The sequence below is a fragment of the Hevea brasiliensis genome, chromosome 10, assembly GCF_030052815.1.
Source record: "Hevea brasiliensis isolate MT/VB/25A 57/8 chromosome 10, ASM3005281v1, whole genome shotgun sequence".
Classification (NCBI taxonomy): Eukaryota; Viridiplantae; Streptophyta; class Magnoliopsida; order Malpighiales; family Euphorbiaceae; genus Hevea; species Hevea brasiliensis.
The window spans coordinates 1525264-1544117 of record NC_079502.1 but is presented as its reverse complement, the minus strand read 5'-3'; the positions used below and the strand labels follow the sequence as shown (position 1 = coordinate 1544117).

Below are 18854 nucleotides of genomic sequence, written 5' to 3'. Positions count from 1 at the left end.
CAAATAAGTTCCAATCATTTTTTATTTTATTCTTATTGGTAAAATTTTTCTCTTCTCAATTTTAAAAATTAATTCAACATGTGAGATTATATTTGAATTTCTTTTATACCTATTATTAATAATAATATTATCGCAATTTAAATTATTTACAAAATGAACGGTATAAATGTTATTATATATTATATAATCATTCACTTAATAAAATTGAAAAATCAAAATTTTTTATTAGCCCTTTGAATAAAATTAAATATATAAAAAGAAAAAGGCGATGATGCCATTTCAAGATTTAGAATTGCAGTGATTAGTGGGTCTGAGTTGATGTGGCAATTCCAATGCCTATAACCTGAGAACGAGTGGCCAACCCAAAGTACACAATATCGCATGCCTTATCCCCTCCCAAACCAAACAAAATCACAAAAATAAATAAATAAATAAAGTTCTAAAACTAACTCAAACCAAGACCACACCCTTCAGCAAACAGAATGGAAAGAGATGAGCTCCTCTGCTTCATCTGCTGTGGCAACCTTCTCTGCATCATTTGCCACTACTGGTGGTGGTTTTCACCGCCAGAGCCGCCACAGTAAATGCATAATCACCTCCAGGCCTTTTACATCCTCTCATCACCACTCATTTTCATTGAGAGGTAATCTTACCTTTCTCTTTTCTTTTTATCTAATATCATTTCTAATTCTTTTCTGTAGCAAATTGAAAATTTTTGCCAAGAATTGAACCTTGCCTGCTGCACTATCAGACTAGTAATTCCTGTATAGAAAGGAGTTGTTTTGAAGTAGTGTTAAAAATGGAAAAGTAGATATAATTAATGGATGTTTTGAAGGAATTAATTGGCTTAGCTAAGCAGAATGAAATTTCTCGATTCTTTGATAGAAAACATGAGCTTGTTACAGGTTATAATGGCTTTGCTTATATAAGGTAATCCCTGAAAATTGAGCTATGACCTTGACTAAATGGCTCCTGGTGCCTGCAGTTACAAATGACTCTAATAGGACCGAACTGTCTCCTGATCCTGCGATTGAAAGGTCAGAAGCTGATAAGATTGTTGATGGTATGGACTTTGGAGAGCTTTGCAATGAGTTTGAGTGTATTAGTAGCCCTTTGGTGGAATCTACAGCCAGACAACTTGCCCGGGATATTCTTGAACTACGCCAAGGCAATCGTGCACTGGGAACCTTTGCAGTTTCTGTCAGATACAAGGTATTTCTATTTGCTTTCTTCTCAAGGTATTTCTATTTGCTTTCTTCTCCTGCGTATGATTTATGCATATGTGTTTTTACACCAACTTAGTTGGTGTCTGTTTCAGCTGTTGGATATTAAAACTATCAAAACTGTAGCTATTGATCATTGGTCATCAACATTTGATCACTGACCAATGACCACTAACAGCTGACTGCAGCCGCTGAACAAAACAGGTCCCTAGAGAACATAGAAATTGAATAGTACTTGTCAATGCTCTTTCTTTGAATAACTGAGCTAGATTTCTCTTAGATGTGTGGCATTGGGAAGGAACTAGAAGCTAATTTCCAATTTCGACATGATTTCATACTGTTCTCTTGGAGTCCTACTTTCTTAGTAATTGCAGGATCCGGTCAGGAGTTTTACTGGTCGTGAGAAATACAAGAGACCTCTATGGGTAACTGGTGCACTAGACAACCCTTCTGTGGTGAGGATAAATTCTTCACATCTTTCCAAATGGCATCACAACTTTTGACCCTTTTCGTTAAATCTTTCATTTTCAACTGCTGGTGACTCTCTTCTTGTTCTTGCAGAGCGTTCAAGAAATGGTGATGTTGTCCACCAGTGTCCTGAGTATCAAGTGGACAATAAAAGGGAAGCCTAAATCTCTTGTAGCTGATATAGGTGGAGACTTGATAATAAAAGTGAACTCCAGGTTCACTTTGAACCAGATTAGTGGCCAAGTGATTGAGCATCAAGAGTTTTGGGATTTATCAGCTTCATCACCTATAGCTGAGGCATTCTTCTGGGCATCTCGACGTTTGTTTGCTACAATTGAGACTGGAAAAGATTTGGCTGATCTTCTCAAGAGCTTGTCAAGACGTCTTCCAACCCAGAAGGAGAACTTGGAGATTTATCCCGACCCTTCTGGTGATCCAACAAAGGTGAGCTCTATAACAATCTAATTGAAGCTTCTCAAATTAAGAAAGAAGAAAGAAAATAAAGAATCATGTCATTTAGGAATAGAAGGGTTATATATGGTTCTGGTAATTGATCTTTCATCTCCAGTGAGATTACTCAGTAGCATTGGAGTATTTAGGACAATGAGGTCTTGAGTTCCAACCTCAGTTGGGACTCAAATGAACAAGAAAAAAAAAAAGACCTCCGTCCATAAGAGCTTAAATTCTTGAAAGTAGCCGCAATGAAGTAAAGCCTGTTACTCGTATAGGGATAGAAGGCCTAAAAGAACTGTTATTCCCATTTGTTTCTATATTGAACTGTGCTATCATTTGCTTATGAAACACAGTTTTTTCAAAGGGACGAAGGCTTCCAAAGAGATGCATATCAGATTGCACTATTTCTTGCGGTCCTCTACTTCGTCGTACAGTTCTTGAAGACAACCTTGTAAAGCCTGTCCTGTCCTCTCCTCGTTCTGCAATCCATCTATCATTGTAATTAATGTTGCAGCAATCTTCTATTGTATAGTTTCCTACCGACTATATTGCAGTACAACCACATTAAAAGTTTTTTTTGTTTTTTTTTTCACTACTCTGTTCTTTCCAGGATAGAACAGAAGTGGACGGTTTGGTTTTGATTTTTCTTTTTTCCTTGGTTTTCTGACTTCATTTTGTAAGAATTTTATTGTTTTTAAATCTGTATTTTTGAAGTTTTAATATAACATAGGCAATAATTGCTCCTATAATAATGCTTTAACCTTAGCTTTAGGGTCAAAGGTCAGCAATAAATCACTTCTGAAGAAAACAAGGAAAGAGGAAATTGACCTGCCAATTAGAAAGGAGAGCTTGCATTATATTTTCTAAAAAGCATTTGCCCCTTTTGATGCAACCAACTTGAAATTACTAATGATTTAATTCCCAGAAAGGATCTCAAGACAAAAGCAAAAAAATACAAAACTTTTATTCACTGCAAAAGATATAAAGGGATATGTGCGTGTGAGCGTGTTTGTGGGGTGGAGGAGGAATGGGTGAAAGTGTTGTCCTCAAGAATTATGCTATACCAAGGAGACTTCTGATTACATTATTGTACAGGCAAATCAAATAATGTTGCACCACTTTGTGTAGTTTATGAAAATCTATGGAATACAGCAAACAATAATAACAAAAATGTTAGAATTCTTCCGCTCATCAGGTGGGAAGCTGCAGAAACATTGTGAGCCCCAACAGAATACACTGAACCAGAACTATCATCCCTCACTTTGATGCTTGAAGAGCCTAAAATAACCAAAAACATGCAAAGAGCAAGGCAAGAATAAATCCTTGATTCATTTATAATTAACTGTATGCCAGAATGTGGAGGAAGACTGAATTTTCATTTGATATATGTCAATCTGTTGAAAGGAAAATTTTATCGTACAACCATACTACCGGCCATGTTATATGGTAGTGAGTGTTGGACACTAAATAAGTCATATGTATCTAAAATAAGAGTTGCAGAGATGAGAATGTTAAGGTGGATGAATGACCATACTAGACTAGATAAAGTCCTTAACGAGAGTATTAGAGAAAAAGTAGGAGTGGTGCTAATTGAGGATAAGTTGACAGAAAGAAGATTGAGGTGGCATGATCATGTGAAGCGTAGACATATGGAGGCTCCAGTTAGACAAGTATAGCACATTAGGTTAGATAATAGAAAGAAAAGAAGGGGTAGACCTAAACTGACCTGGAGGAGAATAGTACAACATGACCTAAAAGCATTACACATTTCCGAGAATTTAACCCAAAATCGTTTAGAGTGGAGAAAGAAAATCCACATAACCGATCCCAAATTTTTGTGATAAAGGCTTAGTTGAGTTGAGTTGAGTTGTATATGTCATTAAAACAAACAGGAAGAAGGGAAAAGAAGGGGTGAGGGAACTCAGAAATAAAGTTGTGCGCGACAATAAAGAAGATAATTAAGAAGTTATGCCAGAGTGCGGAAGAACGGAAAGGGTGACCAAAAAAGGTATTACGTGTAAATTAGGATAATTAAGAATACTGAGAAAACAAAACAATATACATCTGCCATACAATTGTAAAAGAATCTGCAACTCAGCAACTTTGAAAATGTAAACTATTGTCAACTATTGTGAAATCCAAATACAACCAATCAGTTATCGAGTTTTCGCAAATCCAAAAATATGAAAACATTAAAACACAGAAGAACACTTTGAAGAACCCAAAGAGTTGAATGCACAAATATTAAGCAAGGAAGAGACACTAGTTCTTTGTCTGACTCCATGAAGTATGAATCAAATACACAAAAGAAGAAGAAGAAGCAAGGAAGAGACTCTAGTTCTTTGTCTGACTTCATGAAGTATGAATCAATACACAAATCAAGTCTACAAATATAAAATAAAAGAAACACTATATTGTACTCACAGTTGTATTCTGTCCATCCAATTGCCTGATTTTCAATATCATATAAAACAAGCTTATTCGAAAGCACCAAATCTGCATTGAAAATAATCAGTAAGTCAAAATTTTAAATTGAAGGTTTTATTGTTATTTTCAAAACAATGAAAATGAAAACAATTTATTATATCATCTCCTCCAGGCAATTCAGCACAATTCAATTAAACATCCTCTTCCAGCTTAATTAGCAAATCAATATATGTGCATCAGAACCCAAAAGATAACAACAAGGCTTTGGGGATTCTTAAAAAGAACAAGAGTGAAATTTAAAAGTATTCAAATTGTCCTAGAGACTGACACGTATTTGCATTTTTTAAGCCTGTCTATATTTTTTTAAGCCTGTCATCAACTAATTGTAAGATCAGAGATGCATGGGAGTGTTCAGCTTTTCATTAGTCATTGCAAGACAACTGCTGTCGATTGTCCCTTGGCCTTGCTAAGATGTAGAATCCATGGCCTTAAGATATCTAGTTGTGCAGTTCCGGACTAGGATGAGTTGAACTTTAATCTGAGGTTGTTCACCATTTCACCATCTACATTATGTAAAATGAAAAGTACCTAAATTTAGAACGGGATACCATACCTCCTAAAAGAGTCATATCCCTACCATCCTTAGATTGCATTCCACTGTTTTGCCAACCAAAACACCAAATATCATCCTGTGGAACGTCATGAAAATAATGTTATTATTTGGCCAGAAAAGAAGTTATTATAACAAAAACCCAAATCAAAGAACTATATCATGAAGATTCAAAAAAATAATGCACCAAACTTCTTCCTTGAAAAAAAATCAGCCCTTTCAGCATTGTGGAACATAATGAAAACACTGAATAAGGACAACAACTTATTAAACATTTGGAACAAAAAGTAGCTTGGACTTTCATTTCTTTGAAAGCCTTTCGCCCTCAGGCCTCAATGGCTAAACAAGTACAAAACCTTTCATCCATCACCCTAGATTAATATTTATTATTAAAATGAGGTCTATATTTCATTGATATATTTAGCAAAATTCATAAACTCATTCAATACAAATGCTTCATTTCTGAAGAGACTTAGTAGGTCAACACTCAATACAATATCAAGGACGCAGTTTCCAACAGTGTAACAACTGACAAAATTTAGATCCAAAAATGACAACCAGTTTGGGATAAGGTTTAATTGTGTTGAGTAATTAAAACAAATGCTTCATTATAATCTATCAAAAATGTGTTAGCATCCCCTTTGTAATAGCTATTAGAAAAAATGTTAAGCAGCTGATATTTGCTAACAATTGACTAAAGGCAGACCATGTGATGCGCCTTCAGAAAGATTTAAAATCTGCATAATTTGTCCATCTATCTAGCAATAAACTTTAACAATTCCAAAAACATGTTTATCCTAGGAGTTGTTATTTATAAAATGAACCCATACTAACATAAAAGGATGACTGAAAAGAAAAAGTTTTTATAAATAATAAAATTAATATTACAGAGTATTTACATCAGTTATGCAACATAACCACCACAATATCTGGCGGGGGAGCATTTATTCATGCTAAATATTATAAATGACATGCGGAGAACCTTAGATAAACAACCATACAACAGAGCACTGAAAATGATGATTGTCATTAACCTTAAAAATGTTTACTTACACGAATTTGGAACAGATAGTCATGAGGATAAACGCTCAAAGTAAGTGAACCTTCAAAATGAAACTTAACGACTGGAAATCCATCATCAACACTGCAAGAGTATGAGAAGCAAATTATATTTATGATAATTTCAAAATTAAAGGTAAAATGCACTTAAACTAGTACTTAGTACTAATAGCAAAAAAAGTTTAGGAAAATAGGGAACATAAAGAGCAGAAAACACTGTTCTAACTGAATTATTCCCTGTCACGACAAGGTGATATCCACAGCACTCACCCCATGAGGACTAACCACTAATAAACATACATGGATAGTGACAGATCATACATTTACCATAGCCAAACTCAAATAACTTTTCAAATTTAACAGCAGGTCCCAAAATAGAAACTTTATAGGAGTAATTGCACTTGACACCTTACTTTCCACTGTACTGAAAGCACATAAACTGCTCCTCAACTGTATGTAATTTCAATCCAGATTGCTGAGCCACAATCTAATTCAACAGAACAAAGAAATTTAGTCCAAGTACTAGACACAGTAACAAACAAACTTCAAATGGAAGGAATTAGAATATAGATTATATTAGGTACCTTACTCATCATTGACTCATAAACTGTCTCGGGAAGATATGCCAAGGTGGTGCCACTGTCAATTATTGTTCCTTTCCGATCTCCAGTTTGAAATATATCTGTTGGAAGTTCCAGAACATTACCGCCCACCTCTATTTCCTTCATAACAACATTGTAATGTGGCCTAAAGTATATTGCGAAAAAAAATATCATTAACCAAGATATGACCTAATTAAGGGGGAAAATGAAAAGAAAAGGCATTCAATAAGAGACAAGAAAGATTAAAAATAAAGGAACAAGTGAGTGAGGAAAAAACAATAATGACCAACTTCTTTCCACTAAAAATTAATAAAAGTACTCACTTTAGAGGCATTGACACTTTGGTATGCACTTATAGCTGATCAAATTTTTTATAAAATGCCTTAATTGACCTTAGGTGAGACAATACATGCATTTTCTTCTCATCCCATCACAATGACAAGAACACATCACCAATGTTTGGCGAAGTCATCATGTAAAATAATTTTTACAATAAATTAAAAACAACGTAAATAACTCTGAAAATGTTAACCAAATTTGCCATTATTTTAAATTATTCATTTGCATTCTACATAAGTTCAAAAGAAAAACAAAAATTAGAACCACTTCAATGTAAAGGGGGGAAAGCAATCTAAACTCTAATTTTTCTTCAACGAGAAATACATGAGCAATAAGAGGATTCAGATATTCCCATGTTTGTGCCATTTTTGGGCACATTCACAAGAACTTTTTTTTATTAAAGGAAAGAGTACCACAAGAAACTTTTGGAGACTTCTGTGACTTTGTGACAGATTTTTATATCTCCCTTTCCTTTATCTACTTTATGTCAGTTTTATATTCTTCCATTTACTTTTCTTTTTATTGATTCCTCTATTCACACAAATAAGGTGGTGTTGTCAAAATCTATGCAGAAAGCTCAATCACAATATGAGAAAAAGGTTGGCAAGTTAATTGCAGCCTCAGATAATAAGGGCAAATATTGCCCAAAAAACAATAAGAAAGATAAGATAGTGTCACATACTGATTTGCTACCATTGGAGTTGTATTTACTTTTGGTGAGACTACCTCCCCAATGGCAAAGATTCCACCTCCATTTACATTGTCCAGGCAATGTGCAAACATTTTTTTAACCTTTCCTGCTGCAGCAAGTTGTGAAATCATAGATGAGTTTGCTTGTCCAAAACCAAGTATTCCATCCAGAGCTTCACTGGATGTACCCAACTCTCCTGATTGTTTAGCTCCACACCTGTCCCATTAGAGTAATTTGATATTGAAAAGAAACAGCAATTCAACAATATACATTTTTTAACTGAAAAACAAGAATTAAGCACATTTTCACATGCACACTTTCACATATCGAACCAAGCACTCATGCTCTGACGAGACAATCTTTGTTCTAAAGGGTAATGCTAGATTTGTGCATATAATATATATATATATATATATATATATATATATATAGATAGATAGATAGAGAGAGAGAGAGAGAGTGAGGAAGAAGAAGAGGAGATGGAGGGGAGGAGGGTTGTGTATGTACTCCACTAGATGTCAGTCCATTTCTAGTGCAAACCTACCTAACGGAAACAGCATTAATCAATTTCAAGAATACAATATATTACCAATTCAGCATCTTGACTTTTTTTTACCCAATATAGCTCGACCATACAAATAGTTTAGGTGATTCAAACTTGTTTTACCTAACAGAAGTTATTGTCCTGCAACCAGAAATACAGTGCTTGCTAGTATGGAAATGTTAGTGTATACACAAACATGCCAAAACTAATAGCTGGCTTTATATTATATAAGCATGAAGCATTGTTAGTTTTATCATTTATAGCTAGTCAATGCACCTAGGAAAATAATTTAGGTCATAAGCAGGTGTGTTCATTGTCCTTCCTTTCGAATACCAAGGCTTAGGCTGTAATTTAATCAACACAAATTACACCACAACCATATGCTTCATTGTTGAACATCAATTTCAAAGTTCTTCAAACATCTAAAGAACACAAGTATTGTTGGGTTTTTTGCAAAACAAAACTAGGCAATATACTGTGATCATTGCAACTCACCCAAATACAACACTTCCATTTGCTGATGCTGTTTGAAGATTTCCAGTCACTCTTTCAAACTGCAAATTGTCCCTCACAAAGAATCCAGCTGTTGCACTTCCATCACCATAAACAACACTGTATTGGCAGGGCAAGTCTTTTGTGCAACCTTGAAGCACACCGTTGTATGCAGCAGCACAAAATTCATCATCACAATAAACCCTTGTTGCAGAAGCAGAACTCTTTGGATCATACAATGTCAATTTTACCTGTTATAATGTAAAACCATAAAGAAAGATATTCCTCAAACAGAGCGTCAACATAAAACTTCGTAAACAACCAGGATATTGAACTTTAAGATATTATTTGCAAATTTATGCAAGTATTCAAAATTTACAGAGATTTAGTTTAGTTTTAAAGAAGCATACACCAAGATCACTTTTTGTGGGACACTTGTCGCAGTTGACACAATTCACCCAGAGAATGTCACTTCCAGTATCAACTTGCACATAGTAGTCCCTTGGTGGATTGCCGAGGCCAATTTTAGCAAAATAAAGGCTAAAGCAATCAATGAAGAAATCATATAAGCACCCGAAAGGAAATATAAAAAATATGCATATGTTTATGGGCAAAAAGACAATACTACTCCATCCATTTTGGGAGTCTCCAAATATCGTTTCTTTCATTTTCCTCCTTCTCAACAATGAAACAGGATAATGGAATTTACATTAGAGAGGAAAAATATGACAGCACATCTAACAAAATTTAAAAAAACAAATTAACAGATACAGAAAGCAGGGATATTGGATACAAAAATGAAATAAAGTCATGAACATGACAATATATCAAAGAAAAACCAATATGAAAAAACAATGAAAACCTTTCCCAATTCACTGCAATATTAATTACAAGCATAGCAAGCAGCAAAAACGAATCTAGAATGAAGCTGAAAATTGGATCTATCATCAATGGCAATTGCATATATAAGCAAAAAAGTAACCTCACCCAACAATTAATATATCAAACATGCCCAATAATTACCGTAATAAATTATTAACGACCCCTCCACATATAGAAAAAAAATAAAAAAATTATAGCAGGAATTGATCACATAATAGCATATATTTACATAGAAACTGACCCAGCTTCAGCAGGATGGCCATTCCCACCTAAAGGGAGATCAACAGCGGAAAGAATTCTCCGGTGACGGCGAGCATCATGGGCTTTTAATGCGGAGAGACTGCGTTCTCTACCAGCAAACTTATGTTGGACCTTAAAAACAACATTCCCAGAAGCTGAACACACAAAACCCAATTGAAGAAGAACCACCACCGTTAAAACTGCCAGCAAACTCCTCAGATCCATGGTCAACCACCGCCACCAAAGTCTCAGGTAACCTTATTAAAAAAAAAAAAAAGAAAAAGAAAAAGACCAAGCTAAATAAAATAAAATTAAATTAAGCTCGTATTTTCTTTCAGCCTTTTGTTATCGTCTTCTTTACCTCTCTCTCCCTTTCGGGTGCTAAGAGAAAGATATTAAGGTGGCGGTGCTCAGAGATTTCACATGTGGTTGAAAGAAAGAAAGAAGAGAGAACACAGCATGACAAGAAGAAGAAGAAGAAGGAGAAGGGAAGACGAAGGAAAGGAGAAGAAAGGAAAGGTTCAAAGTGCGCGTTTTCAACGGCAAACGACACGTCCGTCCTTAAGATGTAAATGTGAAGAGAAAAATATAGTAAACAACGTTAGACGTTGTCGTCTTGGTTAATTATTATTTTAAATTAAATTAAATTAAATTATTTTTGTTTGCGTGTGTGCTTATCTTTGTGTCGCTGTCTCCATGTGGAATTGCAAAGCGAAGTCCTTTTGGCATCAGCGTAGTTTTATTTCTTTCTTCCTTTGTTTTCTTAAATATGGAAGTTTGATCTTTGACCTTGCCTCCCTATTTCTAAGGTGAAAATTGAGTTGATATGATCCATTTTTTAGATTATGGCTTCCCACAATCCATAATTTTGTTTAAAACTAAAAGTCCTAAATTAAATTGGAAGAGGTAATAATAAATCAGTTTAAACTAAATTAAACTATCGATTTTAATTTAAATTAATAAAAAGAGAAAAATTCTAATTTAATTCTGTTTAAATTAATATATTATTGATGAATTGCTGATGAAGTTATTACATCAAATTATCTTATAATGAAATATTAAATATTTATAAAAAAAATCATATATAAAAGTAATAATTACATGTTATACTTGAATTTATATGATTTTTTAGCCATAAAAAGATATATATTTTTTCAAAGCAAAGCAAAAAGTAAACGCATAATTGAAATTAAAAAAAAAAAGTCTAATTCTTCTTTAAGAGAGGTCAATAATTCTAGCCCCCACTTCCTCTCTCTCTCTCTCTCTCTCTCTCTCTCTCTCTCTCTCTACTTTTCTCTTTTTTTCTTCAGTTTATTGATTTTATTTTGGGTCACTATCAGCCTTTTCACAAGTTAATGATACTCTCCATTTTTTATTTTTAATAAAAATAAATGTCTTAATTTCTGCCTTTTTAATCATAGTCATTTTCTTGTGATTTTTTTTATTATTTTGATTTCCTTAATGTGAATTTTCTTTGTTATTTTTTATTTTAATTATTTTTAAGAAAATACAATATTTTTAGCACTTTTTTATATATAGTTTTAAATTAATATTTATTAATTTCTCATTTTTCCAAAAGAAAATACTATTTGATTGATTTGATTTATTATTTTTAAATTATTTGGCAAAAGAATGATGGACAATAAATAATCCAAACAAAAGGGAGAAGAGTGGGGCACCATTTATTAAGTTGAAATTTATGTCACATTCCAATTAGTGCTACTTTAGGGAGACAAGACAAGGTAAGGATCGTGTAATGCATTCGTTTGGATACAAACTTTATTTATTTATTTATTTTTTATTTTTAACATTAGATAAATTTTTTAATCAACAATACAAATAAAAGCCAAACTATATAATTGTTAAATAATTAAACAATACATTAAATTATTTTTTTATATTTTATTATTTCACCCTTCACTTTTTTTTTTAAAAAAAGAAATTATTCTTATTGTCACTCTCCTTCTCTTTCTGTTCTCATTTCTCTCTCAATTTATTTATTTATATTTTTTTTATTTTAAATTTTAAAATTTTCATTTTCACATAATATTTATGGTCAAATGAACATATGTCAAAAATCAAGTAATCTACGTGAACTTAAGACCATCAAAATCAAAATATTTTTATCATTAATGAGCAAGAACATTGAATGACTTAATTAGCTTTTCAATCTAAATTTAAATTCGAATTTAAGCTTTTGAAAAAAGAAAGTACTTATATTATCATAACATGACATGAAAAAGATAACAAAAATGGGCCGAACCCATTTTGCAAATGAGTGAATATCATACAAGATAAAAGTCAACTTTGTTGACCAAAAAAGACTTGACTGTGGGAGGCCTAAATTCGTCATTTTAATTCCCTCAGTTCTCTCCAGCCTCTCATTTGCCTCTTGAACCGACAGATATACCCCCCAAGATTTGAGATTTTCTCCGAAAATCACAAGGCTATTTTCGTCATTCCATAATCACAGCCACCAAATATCTCAGTTTGTTGTTGTTCTTCTCCTTCCTCCCTGTCCTCTCTGCAACTCCTTGAAATCTCCACCACCATTTTCTCTCTCAAATTAATTCTCTCTATCGCACGATGTCTTTGATCCAATTCTCAATCTCTCCTATCACTTCTGTTCGCTCCTCGCCCTCCTCCTTCCCCAGCTCCCCATTGCACCCGATCGTGTCCTCCTCCGTCACCAAAGACTCATTCTCTCTTTCTTCTTCTTCTTCTTCTTCTTCTAAGCTGTTAAACTTTAGCTCGAGAAGCAGATTTTCACTGTCTCTGAAGGATGATGTGAAGAGGAACGGTTGGGCTTTCACGGTGAGGTCGAGCTTGGATACTGTGGGTCCTACAGCTACTGTGGGACAGGTTACTGAGGTCACCAAGGATACCTTCTGGCCCATCGTCAAGTCCGCCGGCGATAAGATTGTCGTCCTTGACATGTACACTCAATGGTAATATTAGACGAGGTTTTGTAATTTGTAATTCCATTTCAGTTGATTTTGTTGTGGAATTTTTTTTCTTTTGTTCATTAAAAAAAAAAAAAAAAGGAATGACAGGTAATTTTCGAACAAAACTAAGTAAACGGCGTGTCGTTATGCAAAACTACCTGTCGAAAAGTAACCCTCGTAGAATTTCATTCCTAGCTCCTCTCCATGTATAGTAGTAAGTAGACGCAGGACGAGCTAATTTTGCAGTGATAATATGGGAAGAGCTTTGCTTTTCAAATTCATGAAAGCTTTAAATTCCACTCAGTGACTGGTTTGGAAACATTGTCTGTCTGGTAAAACTCTACGCTGCCCAAACTGTTGAAACTTTGTTGGTGTACCTCGGAAAATAGTAGGCATGAGTGATGGGTTCAATACCTGGAACACACACATCTGCACTCTTTCAAACGTATTGAATTCTGATAGTAATTGTTAAGCATGGTAAGAGGCAATAAGGTAAGACCATTAAAACACATGCCATCGAGACTTTGGAAGCTTTTCTGTGATTAAAGCTTCCCATCCTATGCAACAGTTCAGTAAACTTGATCTTTCCTCTTCATGATTAGGATAAAGGATCCCACATTTATATTCTTGAATGATTTCAACTTCTGGCAGCAGGACATCTCCATATATTTTTGAATAGCCCTCTGCACATATTTCAGGATGCCAATTGTCAAGCCAGGAAAATTTTAATTTCCATTTCCAAATGTATGAAATGCAGAAGATATAACCTTACCTCTAATTCAATTATTTGGGAATTTTTCTTCATTTTGTTTTCCTTTTGGAGTTCTTCAGGTGTGGACCTTGTAAAGTGATAGCTCCCAAATTTAAAGATTTGTCAGAGAAGTATCTTGATGTTGTCTTCCTAAAGCTTGATTGCAACCAAGATAACAAGGTTTTTAATTTGCTTTATCTGCCTTATTTAAACATGGATGACATTATAGAATAAGTCTTGCATTATTCTAAGGTATTCCCTTTTACCTAATTTCTTCCTCGTATTATTATTTGATTGCTAATCTGATAACTGTTGGCAGCCATTGGCAAAGGAGCTTGGCATAAGGGTGGTGCCTACTTTCAAGATTCTCAAGGACAGCAAGATTGTAAAGGAAGTGACGGGGGCCAAATTTGATGATTTGGTGGTTGCCATAGAGGCTGTTAGATCCAGCTGAATCTCCTTTCTCCTGTAAAAAAAGTAAAATACTTGATAAGTACCAAGGACCAATGGGCGGCTCCAAAATCTGAAAAATAATGATGTCTGCTTTAATGTATCCATTGAACCTTTTCCCTGGGAATCCATATTGGTTGAGAACAGGTAAAATGAGATTATGTTCTGCTTCAGGGAGAATAGAAATGAGGTATGAAAAAAAAAATCATTTTAATTGTTTCCGTTTCCCTGAAGTAGTAGTATCCATGAAAAAAGAATGATGTAAATGCCACTGAAGCTATTGTGAATCGATTTTAATTAACTGAATAGAATTTCTTTTGCATTTTGCTATTGCTAGTTGAAGCTACTTATTGGTTTTTATTTATTTATTTATTTTTATAAGAAAATGATTTAACTCTTTTTAAGAATGTGGTTGCGAGTGGTAAAGAAGTAGCCCTTTAAAATATCATTATTGTTTTATATGATATTGAAAAAAAAAAAATAACTCCTAAGTCTTTAATATGTTACTGTTTACAAATGATTGGGACATTTGGAGTTTTCAATGTAATTAAGAAAATAATTATATAACTTTATTTTTATAAAAAATATTAATAATTTATTTAATTATTTATTTTTAAAATATGAAAAAATAAATATCAACATAATAAATAATTAATTGATTTAATTAAGAAAGAAGTGATAATATTAATTTTAAAAAATTATATAAATATTTATTATATTTTATAAAAATAAAAAATAAAATTAAAAAAATAATTAATCCATCTTATATTTTAATTGTGATAAATAATTTTAGATAAAATAAAAAATTAAATATAATTATAATTTATGAGCGGAGGAAGTAATTACATTAATATATAAAAAAAATAAAAATTATATATTTTTATTTATTTAAAAATGTTAATTAAGAATTTTTTTAGATAAAAGTACATATAGGTAATCATATTTCACATGATATATAATAATTAATACTTTTTTATTCATTTATTTCAGAGAATTTTGATATAATTTATTTTATTTATTTAATTTTAATTGAAATTCAAATAATTAAATTCCACTATAATATAAATATGTTAGATTCCATAGATAATCAATTTTAATAATTTAAGTGAGATTAGTGTCTTGAATGGATTTTATATGAATATGAAAAAAAGTATATATTGAAAAATTTTAATTAAAAAAAAAAAGAGACCCACTTGCAAGAACGGCTAGGGGCCCATACAAGATGGGTTGGGCTCCGACCCATCTAGAGAGGGAGGGTGTATCTAAAACCCTAATCGCCTCTGTGGTAAATGCTAAAGACTAACGTCTCTGTCTTTGCAAATCATTCAATCCAGCTAAAGGGATTGTGCAAAACCCTAATTTTTAGCGATGGGGATGAAACTGTTCGACGACGAAGACGCCCAGAACGTCAACATTTCGAAGATAGAAATCGACAAGGAATTCGCCCGTCGATATGAGCACAACAAGCAGCGCGAGGCCCTCCAGAGATACCAGGAGCTCAAGAAGAGAGGCCAAATCGAAGAGTCGGGTTCAGAATTGGAATCGGAATCATCAGACGAAGAAGACGATGCCGATATCTCTAAGCTGAGCAAAAAAGAAGATCTCAAGAAGCTATTCGAGAATTTAAACAAGGTAAGGAAAAGAGACGATTCTGTGTATCAGAATGCCATTCTTTTTGAGTCTGAGAACGATAGTGATGACGAAAATGAAAATAGGGAGCGGAAGAAGAAAGCTATGTACTTGAAGGATGTGGTGGCCCAGCAACTGATGGAGGAAGGGCCTGAATTTGAAGAGAAAGATGTGGAATTCACTAGGAAGAAGACTTACAATGAGGAACAAGAGGAATTAAAGAAAGAATTTTTGGATGCTGTGAAAAATGCAGAGGAGGATGGTGGAGGGGATTTGTTGAAACCAAAAGAGAAGAAAAATGAAAATGATGAGGATGCTGATGATGATTATGGAGAGTTGGAGAAGGAGTTGGGCGAGTATTTTGGTCCAGAGGGGGAGTTGGATGAGAATAACAAGTTTTTGAAAGAGTTTTTTGAGAAACAAATGTGGATTGATAGGGAAAATAAGGACAGGAGTAGTGTTTTGGAGGATACTGAAGTGCATGACTTGTTGAAAGATGAGGAGGAGATTGAAAGGCAGGAAAAGTATGAGGAGAGTTATAATTTTAGATATGAAGAGAATGCAGGGGATAAGGTGATGGGACACTCAAGAAAAGTGGAAGGGTCGGTGAGGAAGAAGGAGAATACGAGAAAAGAGCAGAGGAAGAATAAGGAGGAGAGGATGAAGATTGCTGAGATGGAGAGGAAGGAAGAGTTGAAACATTTGAAGAATTTGAAAAAGAAGGAAATGAAAGAGAGGATGATGAAGGTAATGGAGACTGCTGGGGTTAAGAACGATAATGATTTTGCATTGGATTTGGATAATTTGGAAGAGGATTTTGATCCAGCAGAGTACGATAAAATGATGAAGAAGGCTTTTGGTGAGGAGTATTATAATGCAGATGATGTGGATCCCGGATTTGGTAGTGATAATGATGATGACAGGGCTTCTATCGAGAAACCAGATTTTGATAAGGAGGATGAGTTACTTGGACTTCCTAAGGGGTGGGATGCAGTTGAAGATGCCGATGGGTTTTTAGCTGCAAGAGAAAGGTTTTTGAAACTAAAGGCTGAGAACGGAAATGATGATGATGACAATGAAGAAGAGGAAGAAAGAGGCGATGGAGAAGAGGAAGGAGGAGGCAATGAAGTAGAGCACAATGAGGAAAGTAAACGGAAGAGGAAGCGTAAGATGTCACTGGTGAAGAAAGCTAGGGAGGAAATGTTAGAGGAGTATTATAAATTGGACTATGAGGGTACAATTGGAGACTTGAAGACAAGGTTTAAGTATTCTAAAGTGGATCCTAATAGGTATGGATTAAAGACGAAAGAAATATTGATGTTGGATGACAAGGAGTTGAATCAATATGTACCCATTAAAAAGCTTGCTCCTTATAGGGAGAGGCAATGGAAGGTGGCTAATAACAAGAGACACGAATTTAAAAAGAGGACTAGGGAGCTTCTCCGGGGCGGATTGAATCGTCAGGGGACCAATAAAAAGAATAGATCAAAGGGTGATGGTGATAAAAAATCAATTTCAGTTGTGGGTCCTCATCAAGATGGGAAAGCAGCATTGGAGGATTCAAATGTTAAATCAGGCAACCTATCTAAGCCTGCTAAAAGGAAGCGTCGACAAGCGAAAACTAAGCTTTCACAAGCTCGACTTGCAGCATACCAAAATACTAAGGGCAAAGAAAAGCACTGAGCGCAATCCATAACTAATGGAGATGTGCCATAGAGGTAAATTCTAAACATGGAATGTACGTTTATAATCTTTATTATATAAGTTTCTTTCTATTTTTTTTTTCTTTCTTTTATTCATTCTGGCTTAGGTTTAGGCATGCCCTCGTTGTAAAAAGCTGTATCCTTGTTCTGTTCATTGTAGCAAAACTGAAAGTTTTTGTTAAAATTTATGAACAATCACTGGAATTTGGGGTGGCTTCTGGTAGGTTTTCAGGACAAGAAACAGAGCCTTGCTCGAACCTTTTTGGTTTTGTGAATATTTGTCACTAGATAATTAAAATTTTAGCATCCTATTGTTTTTGTTAAGGCTGGTATTTGCAGAACTTAAACTCAAGGCTATTGTTCTTGAACTGGAGTTGAGCTTTTTTTTGAAGACTGAGGGACAACTGATGCATTGTGTAGTTTAGTTAAGCAAGCTTGGTATGTGTTACACTGCATCACTTCCTATGGTCAATAACATTGCTGCTTCTGTTAATTGCCCTTGAGATGGCAACTTGTGTCATCTGTCAAATTGTAAGTAGTTTTCTTATATGTGGGAGGTAAAACTTTTGTTTCTTTATAAGGTATACCCTGCAAGAAATTTCTGCAAGTTTGAGGGCAGCAAACCATCCAACCTCCGGCAGAGAAATGAGAGTTCCTCTACTTTGGTTAGCTATAGTCTATTTTCCTGAGTTGGTTGGTTGTTATGTCTTCATAATCCTCCTATGGCTTCCCCACTTCCTCCCAGAATGACTAAAATTTTTAGGCCTAAAACTGCTGGACTAATTGATACTTGCTGAATATGAACAGGTGGTGATCTGATATGTATTGGGGACTGCTAATGCTCGAAGATGTCATGTGGGCTTCAAGATAATTAGATAAATATGTTTTTGTATCTTCTTTCTTTTATATAATTTATCAAGAAATGCAAGATTTTGACTTTGTTACGTTGCCTCAATTCGGTGCATCCTAATGAGGAAATATATACTTGGTGCTTGTCAACCAGTCATTGCTGTAGGTTTTTCCCTCCTTCCCCCTAATTTATTTTTTTTTATTTGTTTATTTTTTGGAGAGAGGGTGGTGGGTTTAAGTCAGTTAAAGGAAGAAAATCCAACATGCTTTTTTCACCTCATTCCTACTATCAGGATGTGCCAATGTGTCTGACTGAAGTTATAAGAAATGCTTGCTTTTCATTTTTTAACGTAAATGCATTAGAAATGCAACCATTATTCTTAAGATTGCTAAGGAGCAAAAACCACAAAGCAGTGAAGAAAACACTGCCCAAAAGGAACAAAAACTGTGACCATTATTCTATTGTTTTAAACAGTGAAACTCATTGAGCGGGGTTG

General features: G+C 34.1%; 4 protein-coding genes across 10 annotated transcripts; 3 read left to right on the top strand and 1 right to left on the bottom strand.

Annotated features, from left to right (window-relative positions):
• Positions 1 to 439: 439 nt before the first annotated feature.
• Positions 440 to 2896, top strand: LOC110639140 (uncharacterized). The gene is made up of 5 exons (XM_021789970.2): positions 440 to 643; positions 986 to 1212; positions 1598 to 1678; positions 1785 to 2135; positions 2509 to 2896. Exons 1-5 carry the CDS (start codon positions 493 to 495, stop codon positions 2644 to 2646), a joined length of 948 nt encoding a protein of 315 aa, XP_021645662.1. The 5' UTR covers positions 440 to 492; the 3' UTR covers positions 2647 to 2896.
• Positions 2897 to 3184: 288 nt separating this feature from the next.
• LOC110639139 (aspartic proteinase 36) lies at positions 3185 to 10590 on the bottom strand. The gene is made up of 11 exons (XM_021789969.2): positions 10392 to 10590; positions 10032 to 10287; positions 9319 to 9448; positions 8912 to 9159; positions 7864 to 8088; positions 6825 to 6987; positions 6654 to 6727; positions 6235 to 6325; positions 5185 to 5260; positions 4569 to 4640; positions 3185 to 3422 (listed from the first exon to the last, which is right to left on the bottom strand). The coding sequence occupies exons 2-11, from the start codon at positions 10253 to 10255 to the stop codon at positions 3274 to 3276; spliced, it is 1452 nt and encodes a 483-aa protein (XP_021645661.2). The 5' UTR covers positions 10256 to 10287; positions 10392 to 10590; the 3' UTR covers positions 3185 to 3273.
• Positions 10591 to 12527: 1937 nt separating this feature from the next.
• Positions 12528 to 14498, top strand: LOC110639141 (thioredoxin F-type, chloroplastic). Its single transcript, XM_021789972.2, has 3 exons — positions 12528 to 12978; positions 13807 to 13906; positions 14046 to 14498. The coding sequence occupies exons 1-3, from the start codon at positions 12617 to 12619 to the stop codon at positions 14178 to 14180; spliced, it is 597 nt and encodes a 198-aa protein (XP_021645664.2). The 5' UTR covers positions 12528 to 12616; the 3' UTR covers positions 14181 to 14498.
• Positions 14499 to 15449: 951 nt separating this feature from the next.
• LOC110639098 (uncharacterized) lies at positions 15450 to 18510 on the top strand. Of its 7 annotated transcripts, none has more exons than XR_009140529.1 (3): positions 15450 to 17523; positions 18090 to 18160; positions 18316 to 18510. XR_009140529.1 is itself a non-coding variant. In XM_021789923.2 (2 exons), exon 1 carries the CDS (start codon positions 15545 to 15547, stop codon positions 17486 to 17488), a length of 1944 nt encoding a protein of 647 aa, XP_021645615.2. In that variant the 5' UTR covers positions 15451 to 15544; the 3' UTR covers positions 17489 to 17523; positions 18316 to 18510. The 7 variants fall into 7 exon arrangements, 2 of the variants coding, with proteins under 2 accessions (XP_021645615.2, XP_057984831.1); XR_002491841.2 differs by having other exon boundaries at positions 18090 to 18173; XR_009140528.1 differs by having other exon boundaries at positions 15450 to 17946; positions 18090 to 18173.
• The last annotated feature ends 344 nt before the right edge of the window (positions 18511 to 18854 follow it).